The 21,571-nt window shown below is 35.9% G+C and overlaps 1 protein-coding gene across 7 annotated transcripts in view; it reads right to left on the minus strand.

The window, feature by feature from the left end:
• Positions 1–1,402: 1,402 nt before the first annotated feature.
• Positions 1,403–21,571, minus strand: part of LOC124237322 (putative methyltransferase NSUN7) — a 37,551-nt gene continuing 17,382 nt past the window's right edge. For 2 of the 7 annotated variants that reach the window (XM_046656828.1, XM_046656831.1), the window contains 7 exons: positions 21,317–21,500; positions 19,968–20,178; positions 17,488–17,631; positions 13,922–14,023; positions 12,223–12,340; positions 3,508–3,631; positions 1,403–3,008 (listed from right to left, as the gene is read on the minus strand). In XM_046656828.1, coding sequence (XP_046512784.1) covers positions 2,373–3,008; positions 3,508–3,631; positions 12,223–12,340; positions 13,922–14,023; positions 17,488–17,631; positions 19,968–20,178; positions 21,317–21,500 — 1,519 coding nt within the window. In that variant the 3' untranslated portion in view covers positions 1,403–2,372. Of the gene's footprint in view, positions 3,009–3,502; positions 3,632–10,426; positions 10,539–11,191; positions 11,204–12,222; positions 12,341–13,921; positions 14,024–17,487; positions 17,632–19,967; positions 20,179–21,316; positions 21,501–21,571 lie in introns of those variants that run through there. The other 5 variants (XR_006887979.1, XM_046656829.1, XM_046656830.1 and 2 more) reach the window with 5 other exon arrangements.

The raw sequence follows: 21,571 nt of genomic DNA on the forward strand, positions 1-21,571 counted from the left end.
TTGAATCTGGTTTAGTTTAAGTATGAGACATGGAGGAAGAGAAACAATCTAAAGGATGTACCCATTTTCTGTTCATCTTGCATTTCCCCCAGTAGTTTCTCTCTTTTACTCTGTCAAAGGCAGTTACTCTCAAGGAACAAAATTTCATTTGGTTTCAGATATTATAGAGTGGTAATAATTTCAGATAAAAACCTGAATTTTCTATTGGAGTATCTAAATACTAGTAATTTCATTGTTTTAGATTTTTGCAGCACTTTACTAAGTTCAAGAAAGAAAAATGTTGGTGTAATCAATATTCTTCATTAGAATTCTCGCATATTGTTTTTATCCAAAGTATTTTTCCCTTTTTACTCTACCAAAGTATTTAAATAATTGCTCATGTCCTTCTTAGAAGATTCTTAAAGAAGAAAACTGCAAGCTTAATTAATGAATGGTTTAATTCAAAATCCCCATACGCTTCTAAAGAGAAAAATAATTTAGCAACAAGATGCATGTTATGAGATACTGAAAATCAGTGGCTGAAGTTGTGACATGACACGAATCACATGCTGCTATAGAGATCAGAAAAACATGCTTGAACTATTTCTAACAATGAGAGTTTTCTTTTTATAACTTACACAGAAAATAAAAATCTCAGACCTGCTACTGTTGGACAATGGAATACTTTTCAGCCTCAGGCAGGAGGAAGAGGACAGGAAAGGGAGAAACGATTCCTGGGATAAAATACCAGCTCTTCACCAAACACAGTTCAGTTCAGCTGCTCTGGCCCCCTAGGGGCATGGACTACTCTGAGCCAGCTAGAGAGTGGGAGTAAGAGGAAATTATAATTTTTAGAGCAAAGAGATATATAGTTTTTGATTTTTGAAATGAGTAAAATAAGGTGAGCATTTAAAACATTTTTGTACTTTTTAAGAGTTGTAATTAACATGAGAATTCTTTTGGGATTTAAAATATAATAAGCCTGGTTCAAGTATAAAAAGTCTTGTTTCCTTCACTGACACATTTTACTGATAAATGTAAAATCTGAAGCTTAAAAAAAATTTTTACTACTAAAATTCATTTTTAAATTTTCACTTCAGGTGAGGAAATAAAGAATAAAATACTAGAGCTAAAACAGACCTAAATATTCATTTTGAAGAGGATAATATTTTACTATAATCATGCTACCTGAATTGAACGTGAGAAATTTACATAATGTGTTCAACACAACTGGATTCTGAAAACGGAACTTTAAATTCAAACTGTATGAATGTGTCTGTGGACATTTTTAAAAAACAATAGGATTTATAGTTGTAACTTATTTGATTTAATGTCAAACAATTTCTGCTGCCATGATGAAAAAAAAATCAATAGACCCAGAAATGATCATCATACCAGTTCTTGGTAGGCAACTGATAATACATTCAAGATGAAGTGACTTTTAATATAATTAACATAGTGTTACAATATATTTTAATTGTGCATCAGAAATCATTTGCCAAAGTTAGATTACTGTGTGCCATTTGAAATGACTTGTAGATTTTACTGTTTCACCTGATCTTTGACTAGAATTGGAAATTTTTATAGGTTTCTTCAACAATAGGAATCATTTGTGTTCAACACTTTTGCCTGTTCCTCAGAGTTATTACTGTTTAGATGGAAATTTGCTTACAGTCACTTTTTACATCAGTCTTTGTCATAGATAGAAGAGAGCTGGCTATTTTCAGTCTGCTCAGGATCCTTCCTGGACGCTCTTCCAATGAGAAACAGTTTTCACTCTGTAAACAGACGTCTGAACTACCCCACCTGGAACTCCGCAACTTCCTGTTCTTCCTACTCACGCTCAGTCACATTACAAAAACTCCTATCTGTTTAAAGGTATTTCGATATTTAAGGGAAAAAAACCAACCTCGATGGTGATTGAAAATATTAAACCACAACTGACTAGACGCTGAAGAGCAATCTAAAGTCGGTGAGAGAAGGCCAGCATCATCTTTTCCTTATCTATCTATGCTTTCTGATATATTGCCTCGCACATTAAGTTTGAAAAGAGGTCTAAGGCAGATAGTGTTTCCCTTCCAGAAAAACTGTTGCAGCTTTCATTTAAAACTGGTGTCCTAAGTCCAGACTGAAAGCTAACAGCTGATACTGAGTCCACAACTGGACAGTCTAGAACAATCAGCACTGAGCTGTTGAAATCTCTGAATTCTGCTTTGCTTAATCGCCTACATTATTCTCATCTGTCTTAATTCTCTTGAAGGTAATATCACATTTAGAAGATACTAAGTGACCGAAAGGATGAGTATCTTGTGCAGGGATGTCTAACTTTCAGAGAAATAGCAGACTTTGAACAAAATCAACTGCTCTTGACCGCTGTAAAAAACACAAGACAGTCAAAGCCATGGTCGAGAACGCCTGGGCAGGGAGGAAGATAAGTTTTCTTTAGGCTTTTCCCCTCTCCTGGATAATGATGGTGTAGGAAGGTAGCCGGACACAAGAGTCTTGGGTGCACCCCAACGACAGTAAAAATGTTGAGTTGGCATCTGAGCTCTGGTCCCTTGAGGACTTGGAAATGGCAACATTACTGGAGGCAAAACAATCTCTACAGGTTTCAGAGCAACCATTTTGTCTTCTGGTCGAGGTCTTAGGAAGTTTGTCGGCCGTTCATACGGTCTGGAGGAAGATGTGTTCTTCATAAGTGTAGGCACTAAAGGATTAGTGGCAGGCTTGTTGGATTTTCTGACCTGTGTGGAAGAACCCACTTGAGTTACATTTTTCTGTTGAAGAGATGTTTTGGCTAATGTCTCTGACTGATTAGCATTTGCATTAGTTTCTCGATTCAGGAACTCAGCAATTTTCATTTGGATGCCATTACTGTCAGTGGTGGAAGTTTTGGGGAATGATATTTTTGATTTTTTCTTCTTTTTCTCCCGTTTTGAAGATTTAGCCAACTCAATCCCATCCAGTAGACCCTTTGCTGCAGCGCGGGCCAAAACATCTTTCACAGACACTGTCTCAGATGGGTCCCGCTACAATTAAAGAAGCAGTTACTAAATGTGGGAGTTAGCTATTACTGTTTATATTACAAATATTTATCAATGTTTCAGTAAAAATAAGAGTATCCTTATTATACTAAAAGAAATCGTTTTTAGATCTTTGTTTCTAAGGTATCCCTTAAGCCTCAGCAAATGACTTTTTTTGTGCTTAAATTCCCCATTTGTGAACCTGATAGAAAAAAATTACAGAGCTTATTTCTTGCATATAAAGCAAGGTGAACTAGATGTTGACAAAGTGCATGGAGAGGTGGGAGTGGACAGCAAGCAAGGGAGGAACACTCAGGAGAAAGTATAAAGATAAAAATAGGGATTTTTTTTTGCCACACGGTAATAATTCTTTTTCCTCCCTTTGTCGATTATGAAAATAAGCACACCATTACAAAATGTTCACAAATTCCTAGGTTCCTTTTATGAGGCTTTGTTGTTTCTTAATTCCAAAGTATGCCATGGATTGAAATTTTTTTTTCCTTACCTCCCTTGTTAGAACAGAAAGAAAACAACCATTGGTAATTTCAGATGGTTCCATTCTAAAAAATTTATCAGTAGACAGATGTATTTCCTTTAAGGAGCACAGTGGCAGGACGGGAGGACTAAGCCTGCAGGAGATATGAGCAAACAATTCACAGTTAGGATGGCTTATTTGCCAATCGAGGGGAACAGTAAATTGCAACCAATTTTCTTCTGTTAGGTTTTTCACCAATCATGTAAACAAAAATTCCAAATAAGGATAAAGTGCTGAAGAAGTATAATACTGTTCTAAATTTAAAAGTCCCATATTTCATATTAACTCATAATTTATTCTTCCTAAGTTCTCCATCTTTAAACAACTAGGCCAAGAATACCAACCTTCCAACAAATTAAAATCTCTTCCCTGAGTCATTAATATAACAAAAAAGGCTTCCATTATCAAAGCAGGTAAATATGTATAGTAATCACAAAGGTATAATCCAAAATATCCTTTACTTCCACATGTTGTCAAAATACAAAAAGTATAACTTCCTTCTTTTGGCTACTTTTCCACAACTACAATATAGACATGAGTCGCTTAATGACGGGGCTGTATTCTGAGAAATGCATCATTAGGTGATTTCATCGTTGTGCGAACATCATAGAGTGTATTTACACAAACCTAGATGGTATAACCTACTGCACTCCTAGGCTCTATGGTACCAATCTTATGGGATCACCATCATCGGTGCGATTTATCATTGACTGAAACACATAACTGTGTAAAAATATGACCTATCATTTTCACTACATTATTCTTACCAATCACTTTTTGAGTATTAATGGATGAGTTATGTAGTGTTAAAGAAAGCAAGTACGTAACAACAACAGAAAGACTTTGTGTCAGAAATATAAAAATCTCTAATCACTAATATGTTTAAAATAAAATTCTGGGGGCTGGCCCCGTGGCCGAGTGGTTAAGTTCGCACGCTCCGCTGCAGGCAGCCCAGTGTTTCGTTGGTTCGAATCCTGGGCGCGGACATGGCACTGCTCATCAAACCATGCTGAGGCAGCGTCCCACATGCCACAACTAGAAGGACCCACAATGAAGAATACACAACTATGTACCGGGGGGCTTTGGGAAGAAAAAGGAAAAAATAAAATCTTAAAAAAAAAAAATTTCAGTTTTTAAAAAATAAATAAAATAAAATTCTGGTTTTTATATTTAATTTCTCCTTCAATAGTAAGTGGTTCATTTTTAAATAATTCTTATATTCCCATACTTTTACAACTAAAATATATTTAATCAAAGCAATAAACACTTTTCCACATAAATTAAAATACCAGGAACTCTTATTAATAATTTTGTTTATTCTAAAATTTAAAACCATTGTAAGTTTATATTTATTAATTCATTATTTGCTTACTATGTGCAAAGCACATAAATAAAATATTAATTCTCTTAAATAGTTTACAATTTAGTTGGAGAACCTAATTGGTTTGCAATAATATAAAGAAGACCAGCCATATAAAAATTGCATAAGAAATCCATTAAAACAATGAAGACCAAATAAGAATGTTGAGGGCAAGTAGAGACAAAATTATGTAGGAGTACAGAACAAGGTGCAACCAACCCTAGCCAGGGGAGAGAGCAAATGTGGGGACTTCACAGAGGAAGCGGCAGCAGTACTACGTCTTGAAGAACGAGTAGGTTTCCAATAAGGTAAAGAAGGCGATTCTAGACAGAAAGAACAGGAACAAAAGCACATGTGTCATGAAAATGTATGTTCAGGGTACAGCAAGTATTTCCATGCGGCTGGGGTATAAGGTGAGTAAGGGGATGTAGAGGTCACTTAGGATGCAGGCAGACACACATGCCAAAGAGTCTGGCAAATGGTGGTACTTCATAAATGCTTATGCTGAACTAAGCTGAAATGTAATAGCTGTGGGGCCAGCCTGGTAGCGTAGTGGTTAAGTTCGTGTGCTCCACTTTGGCAGCCCAGGGTTCACTAGTTTAGATCCTGGGCACGGACCTACATACAGCTCATCAAGCCATGCTGCAGTGACGTCACACAAAACACAGGAAGACTGACACAGATGTTAGCTCAGCAAGAGTCTTCCTCAAGCAAAAAGATGAAGATTGGCAACAGGTGTTAGCTCAAGGCCAATCTTCCTCACCAAAAGAAGGTGAAGAAAAAAATATATATATATATAATAGCTGTGTACATTCTAAAGGCAAGAGAGCTAGTTGCTCCTATCACCAACCTTGTAACCAACAAACTGAATTTCTGAAGCCTATTCATATATGTTCCCCACACAAATAGAAATTATCAAAGAAAAATTATTTACTTATATATTAGGTAGAGAATACTCTCTGATAATTCTGAACAATTTAGAAAATATTTAGCTCCAGAAAGTAAATATGAAGGTTGGGATTTTTTTTTCAGTTTTAATTCACTGATACATTCCTAGAACCTAAAAGAGTGCTGAGTACATAGTAAGTATTCAATAAATATTTATTTAATAGACTATGATATATTTTAGCTACATATATGCTGTCTTTTATAATGCTAGAAATAATCCATAATTAAGATTGGTCAAGTTACTTTGCAGAAATTGCCCCTACATAACAAAATGATTTCCACCCCAGCTTACAGCTCACATCTTTTAAGAATAAAATAAGTTTGTACCCAGAGTCTCACTCATACTTCACTTAGATATGACATATGGGATTTTTTGAATTGATGATATTTAGATGAGATTTTGGATTTGGAATTAATCCTGTAATGGATGAAGGCTTTTGAGGATGTTGAGGTGGATTGAGTGTACTTTGCACATGAGACAGACATCAATTTGGGGGGGCCAAAGTGCGGACTGTGGGTTGAACAGTGTCCCCCAAAATTCATGTCCACCCAAAACCCCAGAATGTGACCTGATTTGGAAATAGAATCTTTGCAGATATAATTAGTTAAGATGAGGTGATACTGGAGTAGGGTAGACCCTAAATCCAATATTGGTGTCTGTATCAGAGAGGATACACAGAGACACACAGAGGAAGAAGGCCCTGTGAAGATGGAGGCAAACATTGGAGTGATGAAGCTACAAGCCGGGGAATGCCAAGGATTGCTAGCAAACACCAGAAGCTAGAAGAGAGGTACAGAACAGATTCTCTCTGAGAGGCTCCAGAAAGAACCAACCCTGCCAACACCTTGATTTCAGACGTCTGGTCTCCAGGACTGTGAGAGAATCAAGTTCTGTTGTTATAAGTCACCAAGTTTGGGATAATGCATTGTGGCAGCCCAGGAAAATAATATACATGGCAAAAGGAATTTTGCAGATGTAATTAAGGTCTCAAATTAGTTAACCTTAAGCTATTGGTATTATCTGGGTGGACCCGACCTAATCACATGAGCCGTTTAAATACAGGTCTACAGGTCAGAGATGGAAGGAATCGGAGAGTCAAAGCACGAGAAGAGTATGAGGCACTATTGCTGGCTGGAAGATGGAGGAGCAACATAGCAAGGAATGAACATGGCCTCTAGAAGCTGAGCACAATCTTGGATTGATAACCAGCAAAGAAATGAGGACCTCAGTTCTACAACCTCAAGAATGGGGTTGGAAGTGAATTTTTCCCCAGAGTTGCCAGCAAAGAATCCATCAGGCTGACTTCCTGAGCAGAGAATCTAGCCATGCCATGCCAGACATCTGACCTACAGAACTCTGAGCTAATTATGGGTGTTGTCTTTAGCTGCTATATTTGTGGTAATTCCTTAAGCAGAAATAGAAAACTAATACATACGGGCTCATATTAAGTGAGAAGAAATGGCAGACTGCCATGGCAGACGGGGGAGAAGGATGAGAAGCCTCAGAGGAGGGAGCTTGCTCCAGTGGATATCCTATTAAGGCTGAAGAACACACTAGTGGACTGTGTTGAGAGGAGGCCTGGAAGATACACCCCTTATCAGAGCAACAAGGAATGTGCTGGTAAGAGTGGCACCAGCAGCTCTCAGAAGTTCAGGGGCGGCTTTCCTCCATAGGCCAGCACTGACAACAGGAGAGGCCATTACAGACCTGGGCTCATTGACAGCAATGAGGATAAAAGGATCCAGAGACAATAGAGACCAGGTGAGCAACTTGCCTGTCAGAAGCCAGGTTTATGTGGTTAATGATGATCATAATGAGTGCAAAGGCTGGAATAGCCATCCAATTCTTCTCATGTACCACTTACCTTCCCCACCCTCCACCTTTGCTAGGTATCAGAAAATCAAAACGTAAGATACGATCTATCAGTACCTACCCCTCAAACTCAAAGACTGTTCACTATTAGAAAATACTTAGCGCTAATTCACCACCATGTTAGAATGTCAGATGAGAAAAACATTTAATATCATAAAATGCTGCAAAATTTTCGATAAAACTAGGCATCCATTTTAAAAACCTCTTATTGTGGTACTGGCATAAGTATAAACATATAGATCAATGAAATAGAACTGAGAGTTCAGAAATAAGTCCATACATCCATGATAAATTGATTTTCAACATGGGTGCCAAGACCATTTAATGTGGACCATTCAACAAATGGTGCTGGGATAACTGGATATCCACATGCAAAACAATAAAGTTGGACCCCTACCTCATATCGTATACAAAAATTAAACAAAATGAATCATAGACCTAAATGTGAGAGCTAAGACCACAAGACACTTGGAAGAAAACATAGGCATAATTCTTTGTGATCTTGGATTAAGCAACAGTGTCTTAAATATGATACCTAAAGGACAAGCAACAAAATAAACAGATAAATTGTACTTCAAAATTACAAACTTTTGTGCATTAAAGGACTATAACTAAAGTAAAAAGACAGTCCAAAGAATGGGAGATCATATTTGCAAAGTATATACGTGAGATGGGTCTGATATACATATAAAGGACTCTTACAATTCAACAATAAAAATACAATGCAATTTCAAAATGGGCAAAGAATCTGAATAGACATTTGTCCAAGGAAGATATACAAATGGCTAAAAAGCACATGAAAAGAAGCCCAACATCATTAGTCACCAGCAAAATACAAATCAAAACCACAGTGAGATACCACTTCACACCCACTAGGCTGGCTAGAATTAAAAAGTCAGATAATTACAAGTATTGGTGAGGATGTGGAGAAATCGGAACCCTCCTACACCACTGATGGGAATGTAAAATGATGCAACCACTTTAGAAAACAGTCTGGCAGTTCCTCAAACATAGAGTTAACCATACAACTCAGCAATTCTACTCCTTGGTATATACCCAAGAGAAATGAAAACTTATGTCCCCGTAAAAACTTGTACACAAATATTTATAACAGCATCATTCTTAATATCCAGAAGGTGGAAATAACCCAAATGCCCATCAGTTGATGAGTGCATAAACAAAATGTGGCATATTCATACAACGGAATATTATTTGGCTTTCAAAGGAAGGAAGTTCTGATACTTTGTATTACATGGATGAACCTTGAAAACATCATGCTAAGTGAAAGAAGCCAGACACAAAAGGCCACATCTTGTATGACTTCATTTAAATGAAATGTCTAGAATTGGCAAGTCCATAGAGAAAGAAAGTAGATTAGCAGTTGACAGGAGCTAGGAGAGCAGGGGAATGGGAAGTGACGGCTGAGTGGGTATGAAATTTCTTTTTGGGGTGATTGAAAATGCTATAGAATTAGTAGTGATGGTTGCACAACTTTCTCAATATACTAAAAAAGCATTAAATTGTACACATTAAAATGATGAATTGTATGGTTTGTGAGTTATAGTTCAATAAAAAAAACTTATTAAAATAGGGACAGTTCCATACATTTAATGTATACATTATCTGTAACAATACACACACACACACACACTCATATGGCTGCTATGTGACTGGGACACACTGGGATGGTCACGCCAGTGGTAAAAATATCAGTACTTGTGGGCTTAGTCTAGGTGCTCCCGCTCTCCCAGTGCCCCTCCAGACCTCCACATAATAAAAAGGAATGAAGGATTACACCTGGCTTGTCAAGGCACTTTCAGGACCCTGCTCCAGCTACTGCACACTTTGGGATTTGGAGGCAGAGGGATATAGCGAGGAAATTATTAACCTTCTCCTTATGTACATTTGGATTGTTTCATTTGATACACAAATGTGGGTAGGGGTTTTTGCAATTAAACAATTAATAAAATTTGAGAAAACTATTTAAAATTATAGTAATTAAAGCATTGTCGTGTTAGTATAGAAATAGCCAAGCACCAATAGAATAGAATTACAGATCCACACAGAAGTATATATGGGATTACAGCATATACAAAAGGTGGCATTTTAAATCAGTGGGGGGAGGGGCAGGGGACGGATTTTCTGGGGAAAGAATAAAGTTTGATCATAAACAGATAAATCAATTATTTAAATACAAAAAGATGAAATTATAAAAATACTAAATGAAAACTGATAAAAGCATTTATAAGCTGAGGATCAATATAACACAAAATGTAGAAGCCATAAGGAAAAGATTGATACAATTGTCTACACAGAAATTTAAGATTTCTATAAAGCAAATTTTTATTAATATTTTAATTAAAAATATTTAAAACAAAAAATCTATGAAATATTTGTAATTAATATGAAAACAGCTAATATCCCTACTATACAATGACAAGACATATAAAAAGAAGAAAAAGATGAATAATACAGTTGAAAAAGTGGTAAAGAACATGAACAGGCAATTTACAAACTCATAATAACAACTGTAACAATTAACATTTATGGAACATTTATTATGTGCCAGGCACTGCTCATGTTTTAATATACTCATTCCCCACAAAGATCCAGTGAGGTGGGTAATGTCATAATCCATATGTGACAGCCACCCTTCCTTCTCCTCCTTTCACAGCACACTCTCCCACTTAACAGAAAAGTGCACTTACCTTATTATTGCACATTGTCCTGGGATGTTAAAATCTCTGGGGTGCTAAACAAAGGGACGACTCAAGAATGTGGCTCTCTTCTACCGTAGCACAGCAGAGGTAGGGAAGAAATCTTTAAGAGGACGCCAAACTCTCAGCAAAGCTCTGTTCTTGAACAAACTTCCCTCCTCTCTCTCTCCCTCTTTTCCTTCTTTCCTTCCCTCCCTTCCTTCCTTCTGCCCTCCCTCTTCTGCCCTCTCCTCCTCCATCTCCTTCCCTTCCTTAGTGCTATCTATCTATCTATCTATCTTAGAATTAAAATTAGAAGTAAATCATGGGGGCATATTAACATGCTTATTTGAACTAAAAAAGTCAGGCTTTTTCTGACAAGGTAAATCTGGGTTTTTTTTTTTTTTAAGATTTTATTTTTTTCCTTTTTCTCCCCAAAGCCCCCCGGTACATAGGTGTATCTTCTTAGTTGTGGGTCCTTGTAGTAGTGGCATGTGGGGTGCCGCCTCAGCATGGCCTGATGAGTGGTGCCATGTCCACACCCAGGATCCGAACTGGCAAAACCCTGGGCTACAGAAGTGGAGCGTGCGAACTTAACCACTCGGCCACTGAGCCAGCCCCCTCAACAGCATTTCTAACAAGTAGTTACAAACCTCTTCAATATACATGCTCCAATTTAAGCCTAAAGCCCAGATTATTCTGTCTTTATAATATGACTTTAAATATTACTTATGTGTTTTATACTATATTATAGATTAATTACTAATCATGGCTTACCTGAAATAAAATCTAGAAGATAAAATACAGTTGTTACTCCATTTTTTCCAGATTACATTCTTAGAAACCTTATCCCTGACACACAAATTCAGAGTCATCCACACAAATGAAATTTGGTTATATACCCGCAATAATTCTCTTTGCCACTAGATGGTGATTTAGCTAATGCTGTGCTGAGAAGCTCTCAGAATGTGAGGCTGGCTGTCAGCCCCCAACAGGAGCTACTAACTAAGGAGGTAGAGCTAAGTAAGGAGAGAAAAGCAGGTGTGTTTAACACGGCCACTTGTGAAATGGCAAAGGGGAAACACGAAATTAAATGGAGGGAGCAAACCATATGCATATTAAGAACCTACTATAAGAATTAAAGAAAAAGTGCACATGAGAAATAAGTAAAAAAATAGAAGAGACGTTTCAAAATACCTTATTAATTGTCACAGACTTGAAGAACCAACTGGTGTCATGTATTCTTAGCTCTACTCATTACTTTGATGTCCACAGTTCAGATGAATATCACTGTTTTTCTTCTTTTCCTCTAGTTTATTGCAGCATTTTACCCAGAAGCTACTATAGTTATTTAGGCAATGTTTACCTCATTCCTGGTGGGTATCAAAGGCTAAAAGTGTCTATGAAATGTATGTTTTCAGATAACATCCAATTTTCTCTCTACTTTCTAAGGTTATTTTACATACTTATTTTTCTTGTACTGAGGCATAGATGTATCTAAAGCTTGGGATATAAAATTTGGATCCAATTTATCCAGAACCAGACAAGTCAAAGCCAAAATGCCTTAGCTTTACCAACAATAACAACAACAAAAAGAATCTTTTGGCATGCAAAAGAACACTCATGCCAAGCCATCGTAAAGGCTCAGCAGAAGCTACATAAAGTTGTAAAAAAAATTAGGCTATTTGGTCATATTAAAGTCTAACAAAAAAGAAGTGGAATGTCTTTAATACAACTTAGAAAATCATAATCATTCACTTTCAAAAATATTTGATCAAGTTGTTCAGAAGAACCCTTTTCTTTTTTACCTGTAAGGTTGTACTTTAATCCCATGGTCTTGAAATTCCAGTGCTTTCTTAACAACAGCTTCATTTTCTTCTGGATAAACTGAACATGTGCAGTAAACAACTGCTTGAGCTTTAGTAACTATATTTAAAGAAGATGTAATTAATATAATGATCCCATTAACAATCCTAAACAAATTTGCTATGTTTCCAAACACCTATTTATGCTAGTACTGCATGGTTTTGATGGGAATGATTTCCACAGATGTTTGCATGGCTCTCCTTTAAAGCAAGTATTAGTAATGTTTCTGTGGCCAATAAATAAAGTAAATCTAACTGGAGTTTTATGGAAATTGAAAATTCAATCAATGTGACCAACCTAGTTAGAAACAAACAAAAAATAAATACTGCAGATTACCATGAGCTCGATATTTCACCCCTTCTTCTACTGGCCATATCGCATAACTAGTTAAAAGGATTCTAGAAACAGACTTAGATGTGAATCCCCATTCTGTTACTCACTGCTGTATGAACCTGGGAAAATTACTTAAACTCTCAGATTTCTTATCTGTAATATGCAGTAATACTGCAACCTGCCACCCACTCATTTATTCACACTCATTAAGCACCTACTACATGCTAGGCACTGTTCTAGCCATTTGAGATACACAGACAAATATCCCTGCCCCTGGGGAGCTTATTTCCTGTTTTATTGACATGAATAAATAGGAAAATTATATAGTATTGTTAGGAGGTGATAAGTGCTATAGAAAAAAACAAAGAAGGTATGGAAGAGGGTTAGTTTCAGAAGATGAGCCTGTAATTTTAAATAGAGTAGTCAGAGAAAGCATTAGAAAAATTATTTATCAACTTCCTAAACTTCCAACCAACACATTTCATAGATCATATACATACTATCATGTTCAAATTAATATTTATTAGCAGCATCAACTAAAAGGGCAGATCTCCTCTGTGCTTTCCATTTCGCCTTATTTCTCCCTCACGTATGCTATATCTTTATGTCTTGAATTATCTATACCCACATATTTATCTTGGAGCCTTTGGAGGTCAGGATTTACTCACACTCATATCCCTAACACCGAACGTAATGCCTAGCCCAGAGTAGACAGTTGATAAACACTGACTGAATTCATAAAAATTTATGTAATTTCTCAGAGACTTCTAAATTTCCATATCCATGTGTGGAAGGGCAGTGGTACTCAAAATCTAAACGGTACTCAAAGATAAATGCAGTGATTGAAGCAATAATATAAATACTTAAAGAGCTTTGTTACTCAGGCTTCAAATCCAGAGATCTAGGCTTTATCTATAATTGCATCTCTCTATTCTCTATTTAGCATTAAGGGAAATAAGAGTTTGATTACTATTTGGATTGTAGAAGAGTTGTTAGGGTCAGGAACAAGGACAACAGAAAAATTACATCAAGTAAGAAGCCAAAGAAAAGAAATAGAGAAGATGAAACTACAATAATAGATATACAGTACATAATTATTTTCACATCAGCAACAAGAAACTCTTAACTATGCTTGCTAAACTATATTTTTAAAAGACAGATTAAACTGGTAAAAATATTTTGTTATTTGAAGGTGCTGAGTTCTGGAAAATTCACTTATGATTCATACCTCATTGACTGATTATAATAAATAAATGATTTTTCTAGGATTTACAATATATTTTAGGGTTGCACAGATAACAAACTTACATTTCATTGCATGTGTTAGCTGTTCATACTGCTGTTGAGCAAGAACATGAAGTTTATCTTCTGATGTGCCTCCTTGAGAGAAATCTTTAAGTAAACCTGTATCTAAAAGCAAATCAATGCTTTTAAATATATAAGTATTAGATGTTTTCCATATATTCCTATTATCAAATTGCTATTTAATTTTTCAATCATTTTCCCTATTAATGAGAGTTTTCATGGAAAATATTTATTAAAACTAGATAGTATTGTAAAAATGTTGACTTAAAATTAAAAAACTAAATTGATAAAGGTAATTTTGTTTAGTTTTAATATTGTTTTCTTTTTTCTCCAAGTTCTCCTGGGATAGTCATCCAAGCAGCCAAATAAGTCCTTTAGGTAGAGAAGAGAGGATGCAGTTAGTCTGGAGGCTAATAGAGGAGCAGAGAAGATTGATTTTGCACAGTAGAACTGATGGGCTATAATCAGATCTGAGTAGGAAAGAACACAAATGGATACAGTAGAAAACATTAACTCACCAAAAGAAATTCTGGAAGATAAAAATTCAGGGAAGCAACTCATGTCTTCATAACAGATCAAGAAACTCTTGCAGTAATCTTTTTTAATTTCTAAAACTAATTTTAACATATTTCTTGATAATATTAACTAAGACATATTGAATGATACTCTATATCGATTATCTTATTCAACAACCCTTGGAGCATTATTTTCTCTTTTAATATTGAGAAAAATGTTTAATACACATTAAACATATCTAAGGTCACATAGCTATTAGTACAGAGCCAGGATTCTAGTTCAGAAATCTAACCAGGGAGCCCACATTTCTAGCCTCTGTATTATTCCGCCTCTCAGTAACTCCCTGGAGTACCAGAGCCAATTATTTAGACCATCTATTTGGCTGCTCCTCATTCCAGTAGTATCACTGAAGATTAATAAAACTTCATTTCTTCCCAATTTAGTTTTATACTTCACATTTTTCTATCTCTATTCTAAAACTATCAGTCACTTTTTAAAGGACTATTTACATATTATACTCTAAAACCACATCAATTACCTCTTTCATCCCACTTTAAAATAATTCCAAGTTGTTAGCAATGACCAATTTGATATATTCCTCAATGGTTCTAATATTTTTCAATATTAAAATATTTTTCAAAACTATTTCATGATTGCTCCCTTCCACTTATTATCTAAATGTGATAAAATAATGTTTTAGATTCATCCCCACTAGGTTTCTGGCTACTATTTCTACCACACTCGCTAGGTCAGCAGTTATTTTCTCCAGCTATTACCTCATCAGAGCACAGTTTCCTTCAAAAGCCCTCCTTTTTTTCCCCAGGGTTGTCAAAGACCACTTCTTGGCTTATCCTGTCACCTCTTCATCAAGGCTTTCAAAACACTGCCAATACCTAGGAAACTTTTTACTTCTCTCTTTTCGTCATTTGTAATTCCCTTTGGGCTTTTCCCCCCAGCCTCTAGTTTATTTTTCCCTATGGCTTCCTTTTTTCTGCATTCTCACTTCAAGATGGCCCAGGATAAGACCAGAGTCTCAGACTTCTAAGCTCTTGGTTCTCTTGACTGCAATGCTTTCCTATAGCTGCTGCTGTTTCCTCCTCTCTTATTTCAGTGTCTACTAACTCTTCTTCTCTGATCATTTCCCAAAATTAGTGTAGGAATTTTCTCAGCCTACCATTCTCCCATCTGAGTTGGTTTTTCTTCTGTTTAACTCTTACTGGAAAGAAATTTTCTATAGCAAGTCAAAATTCCACATGGTACAGTGTAAGCCCAGTTGAAGATGGTGTGGTACAGTGGAATTCTTTTTATAGCATAGTATAGTGGAATGTGCTAACTGAACTGAATTTGAATCCCAGCTTCCCTACTTACTAGCTACATGACCTCAGGCAACCTGAAAAATTTCTCTGAGTCTTGGTTTTTTCCCCCTTATAAAATAGAGATAATAAAATGACACAGCCTCAAAAAGTTATTGTAAATATTAAGTGACAGTGCATGCACACTACCTAGAATACTGACTATGTGCTCAATAAATATTAGTTCCTTTCCCTCCATTTCTTTTTCTCCATTTAAAATTCTGTCCTTACTAGAAACAGAAAACAATTACCATACTCTGAATGTTGATAGAATGTCTTCTTTCTCTAATATTCTAGTTAACCTTACCTATGCCTTTCAATGTAAACAAGGGATTAAAGTAAGAATCAGTTTCAGTTAACACTAGGATTAAGAGAGTGATTCAAAGTGCCAGCCTCCGGGTCAGAGCGGTTGTATTTGAATCCAGCCTCTGTCACTTACTAGTCAAATGACTCTGGGAGGCTCCAAAATCTGAGCCTCAGAGTCCACATTTGTAAAATGGAGATAATAAGAGTACTACTTTACTGAGTTCTTGTGAGGATTTGATGAAATAATCCAAGCAAAGTGCTTAACTCAGTGCCTTACATACAAGTGCTCAATAAATGTTAATGTTAAATAATATTTTAAAGTTTATTAAAGAAGAAAATAAAATATTTCTAGAATTAATATTTAATCTGGGGTATTCATATCATAAAACACACATACTGGAGGCTAAAGAAGTCTTGAGTTTGAAATAGTCCGATTATGATTTAATTAGGATTGTATATAGAGCATAAGCTCCAGAGTAAGGCAGATCTAAATTTGAATCCTGGCTCTGTTACTAACTAGCTGTGTGACCTTATACAAATGAATTACAGTAGACGCGCCTTATCTGCAGTTTCACTTTCTGAAGTTTCAGTTACTGGTGGTCAACTGCAGACATCACCTGCTCCTGACACCCAGCCATTGACATCGTGACGGCTCAACGATCCTCCTTCTGACTATAGTGAGGTCTGTGGTAGCCTAATGCCACTTCACAATGTCTGTGTCAGTCACCTCACTTCATCTCATCAGTAGCCGTTGTATCATCTCACATCATCACAAGAAGGGTGAGTACAGTACAAGAAGATATTTTGAGAGAGAGAGACCACATTCACATAACATTTATTACAGCATATTGTTATAATTATGCTATCTTATTATTTAGTTAGTGTTGTTAATCTCTTACTCTGCCCAATTTATAAAATAAACTTTATCATATGTATAGGAAAAAACATAGTCTATATAGGGTTCGGTACTATCCGAGGCTTCAAGCATCCATTGGAGGTCTTGGAACATACCACCATGGATAAGGGAGACTATAGTAATCTTTCTGAGTCTCAGTTTTTTCATCTATAAAATGCTGAGAAATTTTCATGCCTATATTTTGAGCTCTGGTAAATACGAGAATACCATACTGGCCAGCATCTGTTCTAATTACCTACATCATTCCAATTATGAAATATTTTTAATATCCCCCTTGCCCATATCTCACAGGATTGGTATAAGAATTAAGTGAAGTAATGGGTGTAAGTACTTTATACTTAGTAAGTACTTTATACATGGTAGCTATTCATTAATCAGATATATCTGATATGTCATTTTAATGATTTTAAATAATTTTATTTTTTAAATTATTAACCACAAATTTCAATAATTTAGAAATTAAAAATTAAAACAAGTACCTTCATGCTCATTTAAAATAAATTCTACTGGATTACTAACACCCAGTCCTGAACAACGAGGGAGCAGCAGGATCACTTTAACTTTCTGTAATCTATGGTCCTTTGAGTCAATGTTAATAAATGTCTCAGGAAGTATTTCAACATCTGGGAGGAAAAAAAACCAGAAAAATTAATGTAAAAATATTAATTAAAAATCTTAATGCAGTATGTAATTATATCTATCATTGTTCATTTTTAAATCCTCAACCCCAACAAAAGTCATTTTAATGCAGCCAGAAAAGAGGGCTATTCTTCTCTGATAACTTTTCAAATACATGAATTTTCTTAATGGAGTGCTTTCTCTTTCACTTGAGAGAATAACTTTGAAGTTTAAATATCTTCTACATAAAATGTAATGTAAATTTTCCATTCTGAACGTCAGATTCCAAGCAGTATGATGTAGGAGAGGCAAATGGGCTTTGGAGGCAGAAATACCCAAGTCTTCTCCCAACTTCACCATTTACTAGCTGCATGACAATCTCTCTAAGCTCCTTTCCTTATGCATAAAATGGGATAATAATGCCTACCTCATCTATTGTGGTGACGATTGAGGTAAAGTAGTTAAGCTTTACATGGTGCCTAGTATACAGTAAGTGTTCAGTATTGGTTATTTCTCTTTCCTATTTTTTTTTCTTTTTATTTTTTTGAGGAAGATTAGCCCTGAGCTAACATCTGCTGCTATTCCTCCTCTTTTTGCTGAGGAAGACTGGCCCTGAGCTCACATTTGTGCCCATCTTCCTCTATGTTATATGTGGGATGCCTACCACAGCATGGCTTGCCAAGTGGTGCCATGTCTGCACCTGGGATCCAAACCTGGCGAACCCTGGGCCAACGAAGTGGAACGTGTGAACCTAACCACTGCGCCACGGGGCCAGTCCCTCTCTTTCCCATTTTTAAGCCCTGTTTATATTTTATCTTCCCTAGAAAAAATGAGTATCAGTAGCGATTATGAGGCACTGTAATTTAGTTTAAGAGAGTCCACCCTCCCTCAGTTACAACTCTCTGTGCCCCTAACTTAAGGCCACCCCCTCACTTCTGCAATGGCTCCCACTTCCCTCAACTGCTGAGGAGTCACTCCTGAAACTGCCCTACTCACCTCCTTTCTCTTGCCTGGTCAATTTTTCCCCTCTTTTTATTCTGTCTCTTTTGAATTTTTTTAAAAAAATCAAGTAGGCCTTTTCCTTTTTTCCTCTATTTTTAACTTTTTATTGGAAAAGTTAAAATATAGACAAAATAGATATAATATATAATAAATTCTCAAGTACCCATCATGGAGCTTCAACAGTGAACCATTCATGCCCAATCTTGTTTCACCTATATCTGCACCCACTTCCACCACCCCCATATTATTTTGAATCTATAAATATTTCACCATATAGCTCTAAAAGATAAAAATCCCTTTAAAATACAACCACACAAAGTTCTTTTAAAAATTCCTGATTATCATCAAATAATAATGGCATCTAATCATGGCTCTAATTTCCCCATAGTCTCACACACGTCAAAAATTGTTTACAGTTTCTTTGAATCAGGATCTAAATAAGGAACATACATTACAATTGGTTGATGTCTTAATTTTCTTTTTATCTATAGGTTCCCTTTCCATTTTTCTTACCATTTATTTCTTAATGAAACTTGGTTATTTGTCCTACTAGAGTTTCCCAGTCTGGATTTTGCTAATTGCTTCCCTAGAGTGTAGTTTCACATGTTCCTGTCTTCTGTGCTTCCTATAAATTAGTAGTTGGATATTTAGAAGCATAATTAGATTCAGATTCTTTTTTGTTCTTTTTTTTGGTGGGGAGGAGAACAAAACTACTTCATTATTGGTGTCATATTCATCCATTAAGCTGCCTTTGTGGTATCAGGAAAGGGGTTGCAAAATAGTCATATTCTAATTCTGTCATCCTTTTTTCATTTATTACCTAGAATACTTCTAAAAGGAGAAACTTCCTTTCCTCTACTGCTTGGTTACCCAGTAGTTCCTATCATCTCTGTTAACTAGGCAAAAGGTGGTCAACAACTTGAGAACTCTAACGTGTACAGAGGTAATAACTGCAGAGAGTAGCCACTACCAACCATGGCTGAGAGAAAAGTGAACAAGGAACTTAGAAAGTCAGAAGAGCATGGCCCCTGCAAGGCTGAGATTCAGATCTCTGCAAAGAAGGCAAGGCTAACACTGCCAAGACTCCTGCACAGCCACCACAGGGATAAACAAACACTGGAAGAAAAACAAAAGTCCTTTCTCCTTCCTCTTCCAGTCTTGCAGTGTCTCTCCAGCACCTTCTAATGGCAGAGCCTAATATTTCTGAGCCAGCTGGCAACAGAAACAGAATATTGGGAGTACAGTTTTACCTTATTAAAAAATAACAAATTCAAACATTTTTAACATTTCTAAATCTTGTAGAACAGTAAGCACCAAAAAAATAAATATTTGTACATACTTTTACATCCCATTTTTGTGAAAAGGTTCATCAGTTTAGGATCCTTAGCTTGTGATTGTACTCCACACACAAATATTTTTGAGGTATTATTATTTGTTAGGACTGACATATGGGCAACTGTGTACCACGAACCTGTATTGACCATTAAGATATCATCATCCATGTTTAATAAAGCTTTTATAGAATGGACAGCCAGACTTCGAGATTTGTCCTACAAGACAAGGGTATGATTAGAACTTCAAAGAGTTAGACTAGAAGCATGAACTGACTTCATTTTGCCTTAGGTAAAACAAAGTACTTGGTAGGAATTTGAAGAGATACCTAATCCGTTTTCGTTTAAAACATCTTAATATATGTTAAAATACAAAATTAAAAAAGATAACTGATATAAACTGATTTAAAACAAAGACCCTAACTTTGTTTAGCCTAAATTACGACTGTTATCATTTAACTTTTATATAGTGATAAGGCAATGCCAAAATACCAAAAACATGAGTAACAGATTAATGATGTCCTGCCTTAGCTCCCATTCTTACCCCTTCAGGAAAACCCACTCCTCTGCTACTGCCATTCTTTCATTACATTGTCATCTAAATGCTGCTAGTTCACAGATATTAAAATTAAGGATGGTCGACAAGCTTATAAAAAGCGGGCTAGGTAGACTGGATTTCTGCAGTTGATCTCAGTGCTCACTAGGATGTTACCGTAAAATAAGGGCAAGAGATTCTGCCCAAGAATGTGAGTACAGTGAAGGCATAAACCATAGAAGACTAGGGTGAATCTGAGGCAGGAATTGGAATCTAAGGACATAAAAATTAACAACAATTTTTCAGACCTTTTATTTTTCATTCTATTGAAACCACATTATACCTCACATTCTCTTCCTGCATTAATAGCCATTATACACTTCTTACAAACCAAAGCTGTAAGCCTATGTCAAAGAGATAAGGGGAAAGTATTACACATTGCATTTTCAAATGCAGGATGGCACTAGCATCTTGCCCAGAAAGGCAAGGAAGAAAAGGTGTTATTCTACCTTCTTTTGAATCATCCCTTGGGAGAGAAAAATACAGCCTTTGAGCTGCCAGCAACACAAGTATCCCCATCCATGCAGTCCAGGGAGGAGAATATGTCCTCTACAACCGCACGTGGGACAAAGATGCCAAAGTATAATAGGAACACTGATTGTAGAGGTATTAATTTTATTTAAGGTGAAAATTAGGCCTTTTGAACTTCCCTGATAATCTGTAAAATATATAATCAGTTTGTCAGGTTTTATTTTTAAGTGGAGGGATTCTTTGTGTAAGTAGGATTATTGAGAACCACAATGAATGTAAATGTTTATTTACCTGAAATATAAGTTTATACTCTTTGAAAAGATCTATATTTAGAAGGTCATTTTTAAGATGAGATGGAAAAATTAAGACATCATAGCAATGCTGGTCCACAGCAAAGACTTTATCACCAATATGTGGTACAGATTTGACTTTATGATAGCCTTTTTTCTTCAAACTATGATAAACTTCTTCAGGGCTGTAAATATACAACATTAGGTTGTAATTACAAATATAATACATTAAAAATGTATTAACATTAGCATCTTT

This window comes from Equus quagga, chromosome 3 (assembly GCF_021613505.1).
Source record: "Equus quagga isolate Etosha38 chromosome 3, UCLA_HA_Equagga_1.0, whole genome shotgun sequence".
Lineage (NCBI taxonomy): Eukaryota > Metazoa > Chordata > Mammalia > Perissodactyla > Equidae > Equus > Equus quagga.